This window comes from Euprymna scolopes, chromosome 42, assembly GCF_053919585.1.
Source record: "Euprymna scolopes isolate OS-2025 chromosome 42, ASM5391958v1, whole genome shotgun sequence".
Classification (NCBI taxonomy): Eukaryota; Metazoa; Mollusca; class Cephalopoda; order Sepiida; family Sepiolidae; genus Euprymna; species Euprymna scolopes.
Genome location: NC_136523.1, coordinates 67892849 through 67915967, shown reverse-complemented (window position 1 = coordinate 67915967; position 23119 = coordinate 67892849). Strand labels below are relative to the sequence as shown.

Here is a 23119-nt window from a genome sequence, read left to right as displayed (position 1 = left end):
CTTCCTTTTTTGTCTGTCTTGTTTCTCTTTGGTTTTCTATCTGCTCAAAGTTTTTATTACTCTTCATGTTTTGTCTGTCTTGTTTCTCTTTGGTTTTCTATCCGCTCAAAATTTGCATTTCTCTTCATTTTTTGTCTGTCTTGTTTCTCTTTGGTTTTCTATCTGCTCAAAATTTGCCTTTCTCTTCATTGTTTGTCTGTCTTGTTTCTCTTTGGTTTTCTATCTGCTCAAAATTTGCCTTTCTCTTTATTTTTGTCTGTCTTGTTTCTCTTTGGTTTTCTATCCGCTCCAAGTTTTCATTTCTCTTCATTGTTTGTCTGTCTTGTTTCTCTTTGGTTTTCTATCTGCTCAAAATTTGCCTTTCTCTCCATTTTTTGTCTGTCTTGATTCTCTTTGGTATTCTATCTGCTCAAAGTTTGCCTTTCTCTTCATTTTTTGTATGTCTTGTTTCTCTTTGGTTTTCTATCGGCTCAAAATTTGCCTTTCTCTTCATTGTTTGTCTGTCTTGTTTCTCTTTGGTTTTTTATCTGCTCAAAGTTTGCCTTTCTCTTCATTTTTTGTCTGTCTTGTTTCTCTTTGGTTTTCCATCTGCTCCAAGTTTTCATTTCTCTTCATTTTTTGTCTGTCTTGTTTCTTTTTGGTTTTCTATCGGTCCAAATTTGCCTTTCTCTTCATTGTTTGTCTGTCTTGTTTCTCTTTGGTTTTCTATCTGCTCAAAGTTTGCCTTTCTCTTCATTTTTTGTCTGTCTTGTTTCTCTTTGGTTTTCTATCTGCTCAAAGTTTTCATTTCTCTTCATTTTTTGTCTGTCTTGTTTCTCTTTGGTTTTCTATCTGCTCAAAGTTTTCATTTCTCTTGATTTTTTGTCTGTCTTGTTTCTCATTGTTTTTCTATCTGCTCAAATTTTGCCTTTCTCTTCATTGTTTGTCTGTCTTGTTTCTCTTTGGTTTTCTATCTGCTCAAAGTTTGCCTTTCTCCTTATTTTTGTTTGTTTGTCTTTGTCTCTGTTTTTCTATATGCTCAAGGTTTGCCTGTCTCTTCAGTTTTTGTCAGTCCGTCTTTTCTTTTTTTCTATCTGCTCAAAGTTTGCCTTTCTTTTCATTTTTTTGTCTGGTTGTCTTTTTTCTCTTTGTTTTTCTATTTGTTCTCAAAGTTTGCCTTTCTTTTCATTTTCCTGTCTGGTTGTCTTTTTTCTCTGTGTTTTTCTATTTGTCTCAAAGTTTGCCTTTCTCATAATTTTTTGTCTGTTATTCTTTCTTCTCTTTTTTTTTCTATCTGCTCAAAGTTTGCCTTTCTTTTAAATTTTTGTCCGTTTGTCTTTCTTCTGTTTTTCTATCGACTGAAATTTTCCCTTTCTCTTCACTGCTTGTCTGGTTGTCTTCTCTTTGTTTTTCTATCTGCTCAATGTTGTTTGCCTTTCTCTTCATTTTTTGTCTATGTTTCTTTCTTACCTTTCTTTTCTATCTTCTTAAAGTTTGCCTTTCTCTTAATTTTTTTAGTCTGTTTGTCTTCTCTTTGTTTGTCTATCTGCTCAACGTTTGCCTTTCTCTTCATTTTTTTTCTGTTCGTCTTCTCTTTGTTTTTCTTTCTGTTCAAAATTTGCCTTTCACGTCATTTTTTTTCTGTTTTTCTTTCTTCTCTTTGTTTTTTAAACACGTCATACTTTTGTCTAGCCATGTCATACTTTTGTCTCGCCGTGGAGCATGAAAACTTTACACACTCATCTTGCTGCCTTGATGATCGTCTGTGCCACTAGTTTTATTCTTCATAGACTCCCCCTCTATTTCTTTGAACATGGAAAATCCTTTTGATACTGGCCTGACCTTGCTGTAACAAAGATCAGCCATGTAAGTTATGAATAGTTCATCAAGCCTGTCATTTTCACATAAATATGCCATTTTCTTTTTGACACCCACAAACTTACTAGCAATTGCATCATCAGGTAACATAAACGGAAATACATTTCCAAGATGTTCATTTAACTGATACGATGCGTGGTCACTTACGGTTTTGTATGTCCAGAGAATTTCTGCTCAAAGCATGTCGTTTTTTGAAGCAAAATCCAAAACAGAGTTTGGTTTGTAGCTTATATCTGAAGTGCCAGTTTGTGGTAGGGCTGAAATTTCACATGTTGATTTAGGGTTGTCAGTTGAAGTTTTTGAACAAAATTTTAACTTATCAATTTGAATGCATTGATTTGTTTTGTATTTAATGGCAGCCATGTGCGATTTCAAGGCACTTTCACTCATTTTGCTCAAAACAAATTTCTTTTTACATACACAACAGTATGCCTGTCGATAATCATATTTACATTCCCTGACCCACATATTTAGGTAACCAAGCGCAATTAAATATTGGTATTTTCCCCATTGTGGATTAGTCTATGCTGAATTGGTGCAAGAGTTATGCCCCTTTAGCACGAAACTACCCAATCAAGTAGTTTCAAGAAAAAGGGGCGTAACTCTTTTATTCACAATACTGAAAATTTAAAATTGAAAAGTAAGTTTTGTAATAAAGTGACATAATTCCACAATATGATTCAATTTCAGAACAATGCATTTTGATTTTATTTTCAGTATTTAAAAATATTTATTGAATTTTTATTAATACTTAAAAAATAATTTAATAGTATTTATTTCAATTTTATTTTTAATATTTACAAACAAATTTTTACTGGACATAAAGAATACGATTTTCAAGGCATTTTCCATGTTTTCAAGGATTTTTCAAAGAAATAATAGAAATATGTCCTTTTCAAGGTAAAAGATTTTTCAAGTTTTTTTTTGTTTTTTTTTTGGTTTTTTTTAATTACATTTTCACCCCAAACAAAGCACATTGCCACTTTGGTGTAGGGGGCTACTATCAGGGGGAACATCTACTGGGGTACTATGTAGGGATTAGGGCAGCGAGATGTTGGTTCACATTGCACTTGAACTTATGCATGTCAGTACGGTTGGGGAAGCAGTGACCTGGAATGGAATTCCAAAGTCTAGCTGTTCTGGGGAAGAAACTACTGGAGTAGAAAGATCTTTTACATCTAGGGATCTCTACAGTGTGGGGGTGGGATTTTGCAGCTTGTCGGGTCTGTCGAGGGTGTTCACGTCGTGGGGGCACAAGTGCTTGCAGTTCTTCAGAGCATTCACCATTATAATACTTGTAGAACAGGCAGAGGGATGCAACGTTTCGACGATGGGACAGAGGCTGAAGTTTAGATGCCAGTTTAGGGCCTATCAGATTTGCGACTCTCTTTTGAACCCTGTCAAGGAGCGAGAGACTAGTAGCCGATGCACCGGCCCAAATATGACAGCAATACTCCATACATGGGCGAATAGTGGCCTTATAGAGGTACAGGATACTTTCGGGTGTTAGAAGTTTTCTAGCATGGTAGAGAGAGCCCACCTTCCTTGCAGCGGCCCTGGCAATGCCCTCGATGTAATTGTTCCAACTCATGTTTCCTGTGAACGTTAGGCCAAGGAGCTTGAGAGACGTACTCTCAGATAAAGAGTCGTTGGCCATTGCTATAGGTGGTAGAGAAGGTTTCTTGTAATTATTGAATGAAACCAGTTTTGTCTTGGTGGCATTGAACGTTACCATCCATTTTTGTCCCCATTCCACTACTGATTGGAGGTCATCCTCTAGTGTTTCTGCCATTACTTTAGATATATGTTCATTTGTTTTCCTGTCATGCCTGCTATAGAGTGTGGTGTCATCAGCATATATACCCATCTCAGAGGCAATTTTGTCGGGGAGGTCATTTATGAATATCAGGAACAGCAGAGGTCCAAGGATAGATCCCTGGGGCACTCTCGCATTTATATCATATTGTTTAGATGTACGACCGTCGAGGACAACCTGGATTTTTCTCTTATCTAAGAAGGATTTAATTATGTTAAGTATTCTACCAGTGATACCGTAAGATCTAATCTTCCTGAGGAGACCCTCATGCCATACCCTGTCAAAAGCCTTAGATATATCTAGAGCTACCGCTCTGCCCTCTCCCGCTTTGTCCAGTGAATGGTATATGCGTTCAAAGATTACAGTGAGGATGTCTGCCGTGGAACGGGCTTGTCTAAATCCATATTGATGGTCGGTCAGAAGTTTAGCATCTGTAAGGTGCTGGACTAGAGCATGGTTAATTAAGGTCTCAAATATTTTGGCAAAAAGTGGGAGGAGGCTAATAGGGCGATAATTTAATGGGTCAGTTCTTTCGCCAGAATTCTTGAATACTGGTACTACAGAAGCAGTTTTCCAACAGCTCGGAAAACAAGATTCATTAAGGCATTTGTTGTAGAGTTTGGAGGGAACTGGAGCTACTTCGGCTGAGCACTTTTTTAATAGCACAGCTGGGATGAGGTCGGGTCCACATGCTTTGGAAGTGTCAAGGTTTTTTATGATAGCATGCACCTGAGCAGGGGTGATTTTCAGATCGTCTAGCGTGGCGTCTGTCCGCATAGGAAATTGAGGTAGGGGGTGGTTTAGAGAGTCCAGTGTGGAGTTTGAGGCAAATCGACTGGCAAGCATGTTAGCCTTCTCGGTTGCTGAGCAAAGAACCTCGTGATTGTTAGTTAGTGGAGGAATTGTTGATTGCCCATTATTCACTACACTGTTGTAGATTTTCCAGAAGTCACGAGTTCCTAGTTTTTGTGCTTCGATGCGTTTTTTAGTGGTTTCCGTAAATTCCCTCTTAGCTGTCGCTATTTCTTTCTTAACGTTACTTCTAGCTTCTATGTACTTCTGTCTGTTTGAACTGGACTTATGTCGGTTAAACCTGCGGAATGCATGCTGCCTTTGAGCAATGGCAGTTGCGCAAGTCGAAGTAAACCATTGGGGAGAGTGGGGCTTGCTATAGAATTTCCGCATGGGAACATGCGCTTCGATCGCAGTTTTGAACCATTCAGTGGTCTCGGTTGCACACTGTTCAGCAGGAAGAGAAAAAATATTTCCCCATGGGGCGTCTCTGATAAGATCTCTGATAGCTTCCCAGTCAGCCTTTTTATAATATCTCGTTGTTTTGAGCACTGGCTCTTCAGTTTTGGGTCTAGAGTTTAGGGCGATTTCAACCATTATCACCGCATGATCAGCATTCCCAAGTGGGCTGTCGGCTTTCGTTACACATACTTAAATTAATTTACAGGCAGAGGATAAATTCTTAGAGCTGGAGTGATTGTGGCCAAACCATCTGTGATGGTCGAAATTACACAAGTTTGTGCGAACCCTGACATCAGAACCTCAGAGAGAGAGAGAGAGAGAGAGAGAGAGAGCTACTTAAATTAATTTACAGGCAGAGGATAAATTCTTAGAGCTGGAGTGATTGTGGCCAAACCATCTGTGATGGTCGAAATTACATCAGTAATAGGTGAATTAGAGCTAAATTAAAGCTTTTCATCATGTGAACAATCCCAGGCAACAGTCGGCAGCCTTGATGGCCAAATTGTTGGTTGGAGACAAGAGGAAAAAATAACTTCGGGAATTAGGAGTCTGATAATAACCTTAATAATAATATTGTTTTGTGAGAGAAACCATTACATGATGTTGAATAGTAATGCTTTGTCTTGAATATGACCTTAAAGTCAAGGCTTTCAGTTTTTGCCTGTGTGGGAAAACTTATAATGGAAAATTTAATTCTGTTGGGAAATCACCTAATTAAAAAGCACAAGTGATTTTGCCAATCAACCAATCAGGGTGTCGCAGAGTATGACGTAATGAAGAGGGATTAGCTACATGAGAAACCCAGGCTCCTCAAACCCCACAAGATCTCATTGATTTACTATCAAAGCACACTGCTTGTTGAAAGAAAAAGACATTGCATATTTTTTTCTTTTCTCCTGTTCAGTTTACAGTTTTGTAAAAATAACCTTTTTCCTTATATTTGGAATTCATTTAATATAATTATTAAATAAATTCCAAACACAAGGTAAAAGATTATTTTTTAAAATGAAAATCCAAAATTATGTCTGAGTCAATTATTTGTTGCGATGGTATTCATGACTACCCAATGAATTAATGATATCAATTGAAAGTAATTTCTTTCAGGAGGCAGCAAGCAAGAGAGAGGTTGGTCAACCTAGTGCCCGTGAATTGTGTTTTGCAACACATGTATTCTCTGCAGACTTAGAGTTCTGCACTTTTTTCATTCTTTTTTTTTCTATTTTTGTTCTTTATCTGTTGGGGCAGGAAATACAGGAATCTTACATCAACCCCATCATCGTAGAACCAACCAAAACCATGTAATTGAACTTTCTTCAGTGGTCTAAAATCGGAACCGCCTAGGATTATACTTATGTACTGGTCAACACTATGGTCTTTACTATGTCATATGATTGTAATGTGTTCAATCACCAATGTTTGACAAAAATGTTAAAATTCTTTGGACATGAATTGTGTTTCATTATTGCAGTCAGTCTCAACACATTGGATAAATAATTTATGTAGAAAATTAATTACTGTTTCTGTGGTTGGTCTTTTGGATTTCCAAATCTCTGGCCACCAAAAAAAAAAAAAAATCGCCATAATTAAGTAATAATAGCCATACAAATGAGCTACTGAAATTTACAAAAAGGCCACAGTTGTTTGGCTTTTAATCAAGAACTAAATTTTATTGCTGTGCTTTTGATGCCAGAGCACAGCTTTTACAGAAATTTACCCAGTTCTCTATGTTACTGTACATATTTGTCCACTGAACATAGTTCCTCACAATGCTCTTCATCCTTGCAATTCTCCAATATCATCTAGAAAAATCTTTGAGAATTCTCTTCGAATGATATGTAAATTACAACTTGTTCAAGTACATCAACATATGGTTACAGATCAAGTATATGCTTGGTTTATTTTCCCATTCAACATAACATTTGATATTATTCCAATTTGAAGATTTAGTTTTTAATCTGTTAGACTTCTCACAATTTTGTTCGTCTTATATATTGTAGGCTTACCCAAGATGTCCCAAGTGTGCCTGCATTTTTTTATTTTCAAAGGTCGAAGGTTTTTCAGGTGATTAACAGGTTTTTTTGTACGCTGAATCCAAAAATGCTATCCGGTTCCTTGAATTAGGTCTAGTTTTTGAGATGTGAGAAGTGCGACTTTTGGGCCTTGTATAGTAATAAGTATAAGAAAAACGAGGCTGCAGGTATAGCCTATTTGTATTTCTTTTTGCATAAAAATTATACTGTAGCACCCCGAAACTGATACTGAAACCTAATGATGTTTTTGTTTACTTTCAGGAAGCTGAAACCGAAACTGAAACGAAAACTGCATTGACAAACTGCATTGACAACACTGAAACTAAAAATGGTTTAGAAAAATGTGATCTCCAATCAATGTGATTGATTTTAGAAGAATCTGTGCTTCTTGTCTTTCTATTTTGAACATGTATCTTAGATTGACAGGAAATGGAACGCAGATGCACAAATCATCTTGATAGTTTCTGCTACATATGTGGTAATGCGATTCTTCATCGTCGACTAGCAAATATAACTGATTTTGTGAAGAAGGCATATGATGTTTACTTTGGAGTTAAGCTTGGGGACCAGAACAAACTATTTGCACCTCATGTTAGCTGCAAAACGTGTGTCAAGAACTTGTGTGATTGGAGAAATAAAAAAATGAATGCCATTCACTGTTCCAATGGTTTGGAGAGAGGGTAAAGATTGTGTGTCAGACTATTTCTGCATGACTAATCTTAAAGGAATCAACCGCAAGAACAAGCATTGTATTCATGTTCCGTCTACCATAGGACCAATCCCTCATGATTCAAGCCTGCCTGTTCCTGAGCCAGATGTTGCAATGGAATCTAGCTTTAAATAAAAATCTGATAACACACTAGACAGGGCAGAGGGTGGAGAATACATGCCAGAAGAGAATGACTGGCCAGTGCCCCTAACACAAGCAGATCTCAATGACCTAACATGGGATATAAACCTATCAAAAGAATCAGCACAGCTTCTGGGTTCTCATCTTTGTGAGAAAAAATTTGCTAGCACCTGCAACAACATTCTTTTGGTACAGAGAGCGTGAAAGAGAATTTAGACAGTTCTTTAGAACCGAAAAGGACTCGTCATTAGTTTACTGCAACAACATTGCTGGTTTGATTCAATCAATGGGACTGGACTATGTTGCTACTGAATGGAGACTGTTCATGAACTCTTCCAGTAGCAATACACATGAAAAAATTTAAATGGCTTAAAATATTTCAATATTGGTATATATAGAAAGAGCTTGATAAGCTAAGAAAGAATCTTTTTAAATTTTTAAAATCCAATTAAAATCAAGGAAGTTATGATTATTTTTATGCCCTGCGTGTTTGGATATTTTTCCCTCTTTAAGACCATATGCGTTTTGTCACATATTTTGCACTACTTTAGTAAAAATGCTATATCTTTGTTAAAACACAAGACTAAGCAATGCAATTTGCCATATAAGTGTATTTTTGTGCAAGGAATCTGAATATGTTACTGAAAATCTCCAGAAATGAATGGTTTCCAAATAATCTGCAGTAAATTCACACAAATATGCTGCGATTGCTTAAAAATGTCATGTATTCATTAAAAGAAAAGAAGTTAGAGAACTCAAAGTTTAGTTGTAATGCATTTTATGTGCCAAAAACTGAAATCGAAATCTAGGATTGGTTAAAAATGAATATATTGCAATATTTCTTTGGTGTTATTGTAGATTAATACCTTCTGTTACCCGTTCCCATCTGACCAAAATATGTGATTCTACCTTTATAGAAAATTGCATGTGAACAACTTAAAAAACTTTAATAAAAGATAAACAAAAATTATTTTAGAATTTAATGTAAAATGATTTCCCATTTTGAATCATTCGAGCGTTTTAGGGCAGTTACCCCCCCCCCCTTTCCTATGATAGATAAATCCTGGGTGTTTTTTGTTTGTTTGTTTTCTAAAAGGTGATTATGCGTGGTTTTAAGAGGGTCTTTTTGCACTATGACCAAACAAAGCCAGTAACACTGGAAGTGGATGCATCGCAGAAGGGTCTGGAGGTAGCACTGACACAGGCAGACAAGCCAATTGCATTCAGTTTTAAAACACTGACCAGATATAGCAATCATGCATGATATCCAGGGTTATCATTTGTACCTTTATGCAAGTACGTTCACCGTAGTGACCGACTACAAACCATTAGTCACTATATGTTCAAAGCTGCTATACTCAGCACCACCGTGTCTACAATGTATGCTTTTAAAGCTACAAGGCTACAATTTCAGGATAGTCTACCGCCCAGGTAAAGACATCATCCTTGCAAACACACTTAGCTGACTGCCCAACCCAGAAAACAAGTGTTGTCGTACTAGATGAAAGAATTGATGGTATAGACACAGAAGTCGATGATGGACATCTCACCATTGCAACCATCAATTTCTCAGCGAAGAAGAGAGCCTTGCTCTGTAGCGAGACAACAAGGAATAGAACTCTAAACCTCCTGAAAGAGATCGTATTCCAGGGATGGCCAGAAACTATCCGGGATGCCCCAACTGACATCAGAACATACTGGTCATTCCGTTAAGAACTAGCCCTCGAGGGAGGAATACTCTTCAAAGGAAGGCAGGTTCTGATCCCAGAATCTATGAGGAGTGATATCCAATTTACAGGCAGTCCCCAGTCGCCTGCAAGATTTTTTTTTTTTTACATGGAGTTCACCACTTATCAAGGCCCAATGGCCACTCGGGGATAAGGGTTATTGTGTGCCAAGTAATCAAAAGGCTAGTGTAGCAATAGTATTGGAGAATTGATAAGGTGTCATTACTTGGGGGGGGGCGGTTCATCAGGAATTTGTTTGTGTTGGACTTGAAGACACCCAGGTTGAAGTAGGGAGGGAAACAGGCAAGCGGAACAGCGTTCCACAGGCGTACAGTTCTAAGAAAGAAGCTTGCAGGGTAGAGAAAAGGGCAAGACCCACCAAGCCACGAAGTCTATTTTGTACTCTGTCAAGGCAGGATAGGCTGTTTTTAGCAGCTCCCACCCAGATGTGGCAGCAGTACTCCATCTTTGGACGTACTTGGCTCTTATATTGATAGAGAATTGCAACATTAGTGAGATATCTTCTGGAGCGGTAGAAGGATCCCACCATTTTTCCAACAACCTTGGCCACAGACTTGATATATGTGTTCCATTTAAGATCAGGAGTAAAGGTCAAACCCAGAAGCTTATCAAAACATGGGGCCTCTCCTAGACGAGAGCCATTCATTTCAATTGATGCCAGATGGGGATCAGAGCGTTTATGATGTAGAGATAGGAGCTTGGTCTTACATGCATTAAAGGTAACCGGCCACAGTCTTTACGGCAATGAAGAATCCACAAAAGTAACAGAAAATTAAGAGTCACAATTCTTTTTTATTTGCTTGTTTCTTATAGTTTATATTTTTTATTTGTAACATGCCACTTGATACTATATTATTGAAACTTTGCCATACATTAACGACTTTTTCAGTCTTCTGCGATTTGCTTGATTTTCTAATTTATTTAGAAGCCTTCTTCGAATTTCTGCATATTTATTTGAGACTAAGTCTTGACAAGAAATTATTAGTGCTTAATTTGACAAATTTAAAATCATGAAAGTGCAAGCAAATGTTGCATGATCATTATTGTATTTTCTTATCAATATACATCAATACATTGTCATCTTTTATGGAATAGGGAACTTTTAAGACTCAATAGTTCAGAGCCTAATTTAACAGCTTCACTGAATATCAAATGACTAGTATGTTTTGGGGGGTTTTTTTCAGTAAAATATAGTGACCAAATTTTGTATATTTTGCTAATCCTAATGCAAGCAAACTTTCTTAAAGTCATCAAAGTTTATGCAGTGTGTATTGTAAAAATATTTGTACTTTCTCCAATTAGATGAAAAACAAGTAACTTCTGTTGAAATTTGAGTATTTCAAATATTGCCACTTTTAAATTTTCTTTTTAAATATTTTTAATAGAAATAACTTTCAGTTTAGGGGTTTTGTCTTTTGTTCATCTGAATTTCTGTTTGTTTTTGTCTTATCATCCAGTTGTCGAAATTTTCTGAGAGGAAGGAAGCAATTGTTTCGATAGTATTTCAATATTTTTCAAATCTTCCACATGCCAAAACAATTTTTATTTTGTCTTTTTTAACATAGGCATCATCACTTATCAAGGCCAAGAGGCCACTCGAGGATAAGGGTTAAAGAGTGTACAGTAGAAATTGGGCAATATAGTAATCATTAGTAATGGAAATTCGGTAAATTTGTTAACTTATATGGAATGGCTCATCAAAAACTTGTTTACGTTAGACTTGAAGACAATCATATTGTAGTCAATTGGAAAGCAGGAAAACGGAAGACAATTCCATAGGCGTGCAGTTCTAAGAAAGAAGCTTTGTTCATGGAATCTACATTTCAGTTTAGACACAGATAAAGAGTGGGGGAAATTATTGATAGTGTTTTCTGCTAGACGAGTGTTTCTTGTGAAAGTTTGGCAAAGGGGGGGACCATAGATTGGAGCTCAGCCGAGCACTTGCCATGAAAATAACGATAAAGCAGAGACAATCTTGCAACATCTCTTCTGTGAGAAAGAGGGTGCAAGTAAGAGAAAATGACATCCCCTACAAGGCTACAAAGTCTATTTTGAACTCTATCAAGGCAGGATAAGTCCTTTCTAGCAGCTCCTGCCCAAATGTAGCAATAGGGCAGGTCGATTTTGGAACCCCGGTGATGCACATGTGATGATAGTTGGGGTTTGACATAAAAAATACCTACACAAAATATTTTTTTCAAAATCGTTGTCTTCGCTTGAGGAAACGACTTTAAAAGTTGAAAAATTGCAGCTATTAAATGTTTTTCAGTGAATTGTCAAGTACGTCCCATCATCAAAACAATCCGCATTGTTAAGAAAATGGAATCATTATTTAGAATATGTTTTAAACTACATTTTAAATAAAATGAGTGAGGATAATGAATTAATAAAGTAAATATTTATTGTAAAGATAAAATTGTGTTTTTAAAATAATAGCGACTGAAGTTTGCTTTTTCATTTCAGGAACTTTTTTGGGTGGGAACATCTTAGATTTTACCGTGGTATTTCACACGCTTGTTATTGCTATTGAAAATTGATGTTTGTTTATCTTTTAATTGAAATAATTTACAATTTTAGGCTAAAGACCAAATTATTTTGAAAGGAGAAACTAAAAAGGCTTGTTTAAAATATATATTATTATATTTCAAGTGTCTGTCGTGAATTTAAACGTATTTGTTTTATTCGCTGAAGAAATTTTTCCCGTTGTTGTAAGTTAACTTTTTACTTCTGTACTTTGTTTTTCGATTTCACATCGAATCCTATTTAAAGGTTTTGTTAAAAATATGGTAATATTCCAGTTTTATATTAAAAAAAAAAAAAAAAAAAAAAAAAATGGCCCATACAATTTTAGGTACTTGTGCATTTTTGGTACTGTGCTGAAATAACGTTAATATTTTGAAAGCCATTCTTAACATGAGGGGACGGTGTTTTATAACTATTCTGTGCTTCCAGCTAACAATTTAATATATATATATATATATATATATATATATATATATATAAAAGATAGCGTGGAACTTGAATTTAACCCCCCAAAAAACTGTTTAAAAATAGCACAGTACTAAAAATGCATAAACACCCAATTTTCTTCTACACATTCTTTACAAAACATAACCAGGTAAATTTTTAAGTTTTTCTACTTAATAAAAAATTACTTTGCAGAAAATTAGTGGCAAATTTGTTATTTCTTTTATTTTTAGGGAGTAATTGTTTTTAAGCAGTATTTTTCGAAAATTATAGTTTTGAAATTAGATAACATACAAAGGTTAATACGAGTAGATAAGGTTTTTTGGTACTCGTTCATGAATGGTATTGTGCTGAAATGACTTTATTATTTAGAAAGCCATTATTAACACAGGGGGAGGGGAGGGTGTGTTGTAACCATTTTGTACTTTCACCTAACAATTCAATAAACAAATATTGTAAAAATTAAATTTAACTTGAAAATACCATTAAAAATAGCATGGTAACATACATGCACAAGCACCGGTTTTTCAAACACTAAACACTCGTTTAAAATGGCATGGCTACAGCAAAAATGAATCACTTTATGGATAAATTCATGTTATCGAAGGAGGAGCTAAAATCTGTTAAAAAATGTCTAAACTAAACACTACTATGATCTGGTTTGGTCTTGTCCTGTCTCTTCAATACATCTAATTCAACTCTACAAAGTTTTTCATTACTTCTTATCATTACTAGCACTTATTTGTGTTACATATGAAACTGGAATATAGCCTAAAACAATTTGCTTCAGTTATAATCCATTTATTTATTTTACTTTTCAGATTTAAAATGTCAGTAAAAGCATGACATTCGGTTTTAACCCGTGGTCCACAAAAGATTTGCTGGTCCACCTTGTCATTTGGATGAAACAGCACCCCCAACTTTACGACAAGTCATCCAATTTAGTTATATCCTCGAAAACAGTTATCCCAACTTAAAATATAATCAGATCTATAAGTTAATTGCCAAGGAAATAATTAGTATTTGGCAAGCAGTCAATCCACAATTGCCCTTGTTAAGGGAACGTTATATAGGACAGAAGATAAATATATTTTGCTATAAGAAGGCCAAGCAGATTGACAGGAAATCTCTTTCAGCAACCAAAGTGAAAAAAATGAAGGACCAGCTAGACAGACTGTTTGATATATCTTCTTGTAGCTGTAAACTTCCTGTCTTGAGATGTGATGACTTTGCAGTAAAGTGCAAGACTGAAAATTGTCAAACAAGGCACATAGTCTGTACTTGTCCTCCTAACAAGAAGGTAAGATTAATTTTATAGTTTCACCTGCAATTATGTTCCCTTTTTGTGGAAAATAAAATAATATTTGTATTTATTATTTATTCTGAATCTATTATTAAACATGCACATTTTGCAATTTTCAGGTTCCACTAGAGGACAGAGCATACTTAAAAGATCAGAGAGAAAAAAAGAGACAAAAGGTCATTATCAACTGAGACCTATCGATAAAGATGCTATAAAAATACCAAAAGTCTGTTAAAGTGGGTAAACTGGAGAGGCAGAACGAAAGACAGGAACAAGCTTCCACAAATATTTCGATACAGTCATCTTCTAGTGAAGGAACAACAGATGACAGTTTTGATCCAGGAAGACAGCTAAAGGGACCTTACAGCCTTTTAAAAATCCCAAGATATTCTATGGAACTTATCAGAGGTGATGTATCTTCCAATCTTGGTGCATATCTAGCTAATGCCTTTCTGCTGGACCTTAAACATATGGGCCTTCTTCACCCAAAATTAAATTTGAAGGACATAATTTTAGATAAATCCAAAACTGATAAAGAAAAAGCTAGAATAAAACTATCCAGTAATTTTCAGCATGTCCATCAAAATGAAAATCTACTTTGTGTTGGAATTGATTGTAGAATAGATGAGGTCACTTTACAAAGAAGTTGCGGATGAAAATGATAAGAAAAAGATAGTGAAAAACAAAGGAGCAGAACGCCACTTAACTTTCAGAGAAGCAGGAACGGAGAGCAAATATCTTACCCATAGAGTGATACCGAATCTGGGGACAACTGGTGTTCTCTTAGCTGAAGATGTTGCTGCAGTTTTAACAGAATATAACAGTGTGAATACTGTTACGGCAATTTTGGTTGATAATACCAGTACAAACATTGGCTGTGAAGCAGGACTTATTACAGCTCTTGAACAAAAAAATTAACAAAAAATTACATACTATTGGCTGTTCACTTCATCAAAATGAACTGCCATTTAGAGCAATTTTTAAATCAATTGATGGAACAACAAGAAGCCCAACAACATTTACTGGTCCTTTGGGGAAACTTTGTATCAATAATTATCAAGATTTGCCTCAAGTAGAATTTCAAAAAATTAATGGCCCTCTAGATCATCATCATCTGACAGCAGAAGTAAGTGGAGACCAAGGGGCTATTTTTTGAGTATGCTGTTGGCATTTCCCAAGGAGAAGTTAATCCAAGATATGCAACTTGGAAAATTGGGCCCTTGAATCAAGCAAGATGGCTAACATTAGCTATAAGGTTAATGTGTTTATGGACCAGAGGTGTCTATCCTCAAACACTTCATGATAAATTAAACATTCTGGTCAAATTTATCATCCAAGTGTATGCAGTTAGTTGGTTCGAGATCAAAACTGACAATAATTTTTTTAACCAACAACAGTATATTTTTAATTTGATTCAGAGGACAAAACAACAATCAACTGAAATTCAAAATACTGTTTTTAACAGTTTAAAATATAGTACTTTTACACTACTTTCGGAAAATATGATAATTTCGATGATAAATTCAGATGAATTGGAAGTGAGAGAAGAGGCCATTAAAAAGATTTTGTCTATTAGGTAAGTAAATATTCATCCATTAAATTTTATTATCTCAATTTACCCAAACAATAGTCAGATTTATTCATATTGCGTCACAAAAATATTAAAAAAATGTGGGTTTTTTTTCTTTTTTCAGAAATAGTGAACCACCAAAAAGAAGAAAAAAAAAATTACTGCTATCAATTTTGCAGCCACACATTGGTCATATTCAATTGATCTTTCTCAAACTGGAGTTTGTGAACCTGCACTTACAGAATGTTTTACAAGTGAAGAACTTGTAAAATTGTCTATGACAGGAACAAAGCTAGAATTTCCTAAATTACCTGCCCACTCACAAAGAGTGGAAAGAGCTGTGAAATTCACAACAGAAGCTTCACAAGTTGTATATGGGCAGGAAGCAAGACATAGACACATAATTACAAAATCATTGTGCCACCAAATTAGACCTTCATTTTCCTCAAAAGGAAATTACACAGAACAATTTAGTTAATATAGTTCTTATTATTATGTTTAATAAAAAATTAAAATACATGGTTCTGTAACTTGTATCAAGTTGTTATATTGTGTAGTACATCTTCACATATCTTTTTGAATTATGAAATTTAAGAGACTTAGTTGCTAATTAGCCTTTTCTTACAGTTTTTGTTTAATCAATGCAGTAAAGGTTGATATATTTTGTTAGTTGTGATTCATAATTAAAATTATAATTCATGTATTTATTTTTCTTTCAATGTATTTCATATAAACATATCAATTTTAATTAAATATTTTATGAAAATAGTAGAAATTCAAAGTCAGTTTCGTGTAAAATGCTATGAAAATTAAGGATTTCTCAGCATTTTCCGTCACGATTTTTAAAATTAAATGCTCAGTTTTCCTTTCAAGATAGGAATCTAATTTTTGGTATTCGTTCTTTTTACATCAAACCTCAACTATCATCACCAGTGCCTTGTTGATTTTCTGAAAAAAGTTGCAAATCAACCTGCCCTAATGTAGCAACAGTATTCCATCTTTGGACGTACCTGGCTTTTATATAGATAGAGAATTGCATCAGCAGTGAGATATCTACTGGATCAATAGAAGGATCCCACCATTTTTCCAGCGGCTCTGGCAGCAGATTTGATGTACGTGTTCTATTTCAGATCAGGAGTAAAGGTCAAGCCCAGAAGCTTGTCAAAACATGAGGCCTCCCCAAGACGAGAGCCATTCATTTCAATTGATGACAGATGGGGATCAGAGCGTTGATGATGTAAAGATAAAAGCTTGGTTTTAGATGCTCTAAAAGTAACCAGCCATTTCTTTCCCCATTGTACCACTTGCTCAAGATCAGAGGAGAGAGAAGAATCAGAGAGAACTTGGTCATTTACTGTCTTAGATGTACTACTATAAATGGTAGTGTCATCAGCATAAATGTCTACAAATGATGTAAGGATGTGATTTGGAAGATCATAAATGTAGATCAGGAAAAGAGTTGGGCCCAGGATGGACCTGTGAGCTTCTGACTTCTGCCCATTAACCACTACTCTTATGAACCTATCAGAAAGAAATGATTTAATAATTGAGAAGACATTTCCAGCTATACCGTAGCTGGAGATCTTGTGAAGTAATTATGCCATACTCTATCAAAGGCCAAGAGCAATTGCTCTAAAAAGGTTGCCTCCGTCGAGAGATTCGCTAATCCCATAAGATATAACTGTAAGCACATCTGTTGTAGATCTAGCAGAACGGAAACCATATTGTGTGTCACTAAGAAGGTTATTTTTGCTGAGATGGTTGATTACTTCTCTATTTAACACAGATTCCAGCAACTTACTCATAACGCACAGGAGACTTATTAGCCTATACTGAGAGAGAGATGAGCGATCACCTGAATTCTTAAATACAGGGCATACTGATGAGATTTTCCAGGGTGATGGGAAGCAATTCTCCTTAAGACAACGTTTAAACAGTTTTGTAAAGATGGACGCTAGTTCTGGTTGAAATCTTTTGAGTACTATAATAAAGGGCCGGTTGCTTTACTGGAATCAAGGTTTTTGATTAGCTTGGCAACATCACATACAGATATTTGTATATCACATAGCATGTTTTCTGATACAGGAGGAAATATTAGAGGTTGGCGGCCTTCGTCGCAAAGGATAGAATTAGCTGCAAAGTTCTTGGCAAAGAGTTTGGCTTTTTCTGATGCTGACGAGATTACCTCAGGTCCATTTATGATAGTTGGGATAGAACACACACTTCTGTTCAGGATTCTGTTTGCAATTTGCCAAAACTGGTGGGTACCAAGCCACTGCTCAGCTACTTTGGATTTGACGGACTGAGAATACAACTCTCTTACGTTCTTTATAACTTTTTTACAATGGTTGCTGGCAGTCCTGAACACGGCTTTAGTCTCAGTACATCTATTATGTTGGAAGCAATGGAAAAAGTAATTTCTGTGCACAATGGCAGCAGCACATTCTGGAGAGAACCACGGCTGGCTGTTAGGTTTTTGCTGGAATTTTTTCAAGGGTATGAAACGGTTTATACCTACAATTAATCATTCTGTCAGGTCTGATACTATAGAGGACACATCCTTTTTAAACATGGAATGCAGAGGTAGATCTGATATAAATGTACGGAAGCTATCCCAATCAGCCGTAGAGTATCGATATACTGTATGATGGAGAGGTACATCTGAGGACTTATTACATTTCATTTTTATCTTAACTGACACAACAGAGTGGCTGGAAGATCTATTTATGTATTATTTATATATGAATTTATATATAGACAACTTGAGTTCATTGAAGGAGCATAATAAATAAGGCAACCATTATCATGCTCCTTCAATGTTTGTCTTATTTATATACTAGCGTGGGATACCTGCCGTTGCCTGGGTGTTTGGAGGTGTGTGTGGTTTTGGGTAAATCAAAACTCCGGGGGAGGGGGGGGGATAAAATAAAAAAAAAAGTTTTGGTAGGTGAGTATGAGGATCGAACCCGAACCCTTGAGGCAAAGTTGGAAATTAAAGTGTGAAAAAAAAAATGTGCGACGTTAATCACTGGGCCACCACGACATACAACGGAAACACGTTTGAATTTATTTATTTAAGTATTAAAAACAGAATTGACACGTGGCCGCAATAAAAGTTAACTCTGCTGCTTCTATTTGACCTGATTAATGAGGTCAAATAGAAGTAGCAGACTTAACTTTTGTTTACCCAACTTCAGATGGTTGTTTCCCTAAGATGTTGGGGAGGGGGAAACCAGCTCCCCATTGTCCAGATTGAATAGCAACTGTCTGATATAAGGAGTTTGGCCCCACATTGATCAAAGCTGATTGCTTCTGGACGTTTCCCAGCGTGATGCCAAGAACACGTACGATTGAATTTAGTTTCACTTTATTCATACTAAAAAGCAGGACAAACAGGCGACAGAGTGAAATAGCGCGAATCTCATAAAAGTCGACGTAAATAAATCTAGAGGCGACCCGCATTCCCAAATCCTAGATATTATTATCTATGGGGGTATATAAATAGTTCTAAGCGATCGTAACCCCCCCCCCGGGAGCGTGTGCGAAAAAAGCCTTTGCGAGACATACATGAAATGGTCACACACATTTTGCCTTTTATATATATAGACTAGCGAGGGGTACTCGGCGTTGCCCGGGTGTTTTTCGGTGTGTGGTCGGACAGGGTGGGGGTGTTAATGAAAACCTAAGAATAAGCGAAGTAAAAAACCCAGAAAAACGAACGTTAAAACTTATCTGAAAAATAAAGCGAGGGGTACCCGGTTGGTGACTGGGGGGGGATCAAAACATTGAAAAAAAACACAAAAAAAACTAACGTAAGGCAAATGAACGATGTTGGTGATCACTGTGTAAAAAAAAAAAAAAAAAATGTTAAATGTAAAAATTGAAAAAACAAAAACAAAGAAAACAGAAAAACAAACGTTAAAACTTCTGAAAAATACCCCCCCAAAAAAAAACATGTGAAAAATAGCTTCCTTAAGTCTGTTTCGATATTAAAATTTAAAAAAATCGGTGGGTACCTGGATGTTTTTGTGTGTGTGTGGTCGGTCGAGGGTGGGGTGGGGGGGCGGTGTTAATGAAAACCTAAGAATAAGCGAAGTAAAAAAAGAAAACAGAAAAACGAACGTTAAAACTTATCTGAAAAATAAAACGAGGGGTACCCGGTCGATGACGGGGGGGGGGGGTTAATCAAAACATCGAAAAAAAAACACAAAAAAAACTAACGTAAGGAAAATGAACGATGTTAAATGTAAAAATCGAAAAAACAAAAACAAAGAAAACAGAAAAAAGAACATTAAAACTTTTGAAATATAACCCCCCCCCCCAAAAAAAAAATGTGAAAAATAGTTTAAATAAGTCTGTTTCGATATTAAAATTTAAAAAATCGGTGGGAGTGGGGGTGTTAATGAAAACCTAAGAATAAACGAGGTAAAAAAAAAAAAAACAGAAAAACGAACGTTACATGAAAAATGGCTTAAATAACCCTGCTTCATCAATATTTAAATTTAAAAAATCAAAAAAAAAAAAAAAAGAAGACATCTTACACCACGATTCAAACCCAAAACGTTTAGATAATGACCCAACGCTCTAACCAACTGAGCTAACACAACATATATGAAATGTAGTCAGTTCTTCAACTATTTAAACTAAATCAGGTCATGACGTCATCTGACGCATGCGTAGAACCGATCTTGTCATGAGAGGACGGTTTTTGTTGCCCCCCTCCCCCTGTAGAAAATTGTTGATTTCAGGGAGAAAAAAATTAACGTTTTTGGCCAATCTTTTTATATTTTCCGAGCGAAGGATGGAGCTTCAATATGATACCAAGTTTGTGAATTTTTGTTTTGTCTGTCGAAAGTTTTTAGCGAACACACAAACACACATACATACAAACACACATTTTCGCTTTTATATATATATATATATAGATTATCAATAAGACAAAAATTGAAGGAGCATTATAAATAAGACAAACATCAAAACGTTGAAAAGATGAATAAGCTTTTATTACAGAAATACAATGTTGTCAGTGTAACTTTTGGATTACAAAGTATTTATATAGTTATTAGAAGTTTCCATTATCTATCTAAATAAGGATAACACCATAACAGTGTACAAACATAATGTTCGGGGTTTTTTAGTCAGAATATCTGTCTTTTTTATATAAAAGTTTAATAAAGTAAAATATCTTTGATGCAAGAAAAAAATAGTACGAAAAAAATTAAAACATGAAAGTATGATTGTCATTCATTTTGGGAATTATTTTCAATCGAGTTCTATTGACACACACTACTGCAACGCGCAGCAGCTTTCTTTATGCAGATAGACCCTCATTATAAAAAAAAAATTTTTTTAAGTAAGTGAAAATTTAGAAAATAAACCTTACCAAGAAGTATAGCCATATTCTATAGAAGCCGGATTTTCTTTCCACAAAGAACTCTTGTAATTTTCATCCATTTCTTTTTTTGTGAACCTTGAAAAACAAAAGATAGAATTTGTCAATATTGTTAAATAATATGAATTATAAGAAAGGAGTTATAGTTACCCAATATCTTTTGTTTACAGAAAAAATGCCTTAAAATAAGTTAAAATTCAAAAAATCTTCAAGGTATGTAAAAAAGTAAATTATCTTGCCTTTGGCACTAACATTTATTTGTTAAATATACACTTGTTAAGTAACATTTATTTGCTGAATATATTTAACGCTTTCATTTTGGCCTTTTTGTTTCATAAAGTGGTAGGTGAAAATACAAATGTGTGGGTGGGAGGATTCGGAAAATCTTTTTTATACATGCTCCCCCCCCCCCCATTTCATTTACTGAAATCTGAACAAAATATATTACACTTGCTCGGAAATTTTTTTTATAAAGGAGTTGCCACTTATCAAGGCCTGAAGGTCACTCGAGGATACGGGTTAATGAGCTTATAGTTGTCATCGGGACAACAGTGTAGTAATCGTTAGAGGAGGAAATTTGGGTATAATTTAATATTTCTCATCACTTACCAGGTTTCAAAGCTAGTTTTGAACTGTTAAGGTAGGACAGTACTGCAAGTAGCTTCTATCCAGATGTGGCAACAGTACTTCATCTGAGGATGTACTTGGTTCTTATACAGATAGAGGATTACATCTGCAGGGAGATATCTACCGGAGTGGTAGAATGATCCAACTATTTTTCAGCAATCTTAGCCACTGACTTGATGTATGTGTTCTATTTCAGATCAGGTGTGAAGGTCAATCCTAGAAGCTTGTCAAAACATGGTGCTTCCCCATGACCGGAGCCATTTATTTTAGTTGGGGCAGATGGAAGTCAGAGCATTAATGATGAAAAGTGAGAAGCTTGGTTTTTTATGCATTAAAATTAACCAGTCATCTTTTCCCCCATGACTGAAAAGATGACTAGTCAGAAAAGTGAGAATCAGATCTTGGTCATTGCTGGCTTTTGAAATGTTTCCATAGATGGTAGTGTCATCTGCATAAATGTCTACAAATGATACAAATGATCTAAGAATGGGAAATCATTGATGAAGATCAGGAAGGGAGTTGGGCCTAGGATGGAACTCTGAGGGATACCAGTGTTGATACTATGAGCTTCTGATGACTACTCTTATAAACTTATCAGAGAGAAAGGATTTCATAACTGAGAGGATATTTCTAGCTATTTCATAGCTGGAAATCTTGTGAAATAGTCCTTTATATTACACCACTATAAAAAGCTTTTGATATGTCAAGCAACTGCTCTAAAAATGAAACCTCCATCTAAAAATTCACTAATCCTGTGTGACATTACAGTTAGCACATCAGCTGTAGATCTAGCAGAATGAAAACCATATTGCATGTAATTAAGAAGGTTATTTTTGCTGAGGTGGTTGACTGTTTCTCTATCACAGATTCTAGCAACTTACTCATGACGACAGGAGATTGATGGGTTTGTATTGAGAGGTAGATGACTAATCTCCAGAATTTTTAAATACGGGGCAGACTGATGAAGTTTTCCAAGGTTTATCGCCACATTAGCCTCCTCCCTCTCTTTGCCAAAATCTTTGAGTCTTTAATCAATCAAGCACTAGTTGACCACTTCATAGATACTAAACTTTTTTCTGACCACCAGTATGAATTTAGGCAAGCTTGTTCTACTACAGATATCTTAATTGTTATCTCTGAACTAGGGGTGTACCGATTAATCCGCAGGTAATAGGTAATCGGCTAGTTTGCCGATTAATTGGTAGTCAGCTGATTTGCCAATTAATCGACTGATTAATTACTTTTCTCTTTCCTATTAAATTTAAACCATTTTATCATTGTGAAGTGACTTTTCAGATTTTAAACCACATTCTCTGACACCAGGAACCATATTTGTTCTTGCAAGACTAAAAATACTTTGAAGATTTTATACTCATCCAAAACCTTGTACAATTCTTCACTTATTCTTGCACCTGTTTGTGCACCAGGGAGTGAAACAGCTCTAAGCACAGCTCTGCACTAGTCAAAGTCATTTGAAAGCCAATGACCTGTCCAACTCAGAAAGAAAGCATTATCTATTGTCGCTGTCCAAATGTCTGCAGTCAAATAAATGCTGCTAATTTCATCAAGAGATGATTGAATTTTTGTTTTTACTTTTGTAAATATATCTGAAATTATTATTTTTTTTTTTTTTACATGGAGGTCACCACTTATCAAGGCCCAGAAACCACTCGAGGATAAGGGTTATTGCGTGTACAGTAATCAA

At 35.5% G+C, this 23119-nt stretch overlaps 1 protein-coding gene across 3 annotated transcripts in view; it reads right to left on the bottom strand.

Moving 5' to 3' along the window:
• LOC145267126 (uncharacterized) overlaps positions 1 to 23119 on the bottom strand; it is a 545487-nt gene that overhangs the window by 475095 nt on the left and 47273 nt on the right. For all 3 annotated transcript variants that reach the window (XM_080123160.1, XM_080123163.1, XM_080123161.1), the window contains one exon: positions 20779 to 20865. In XM_080123160.1, the coding sequence (XP_079979286.1) occupies positions 20779 to 20849 (71 nt within the window). In that variant the 5' untranslated portion in view covers positions 20850 to 20865. The remainder of the gene's footprint in view (positions 1 to 20778; positions 20866 to 23119) is intronic.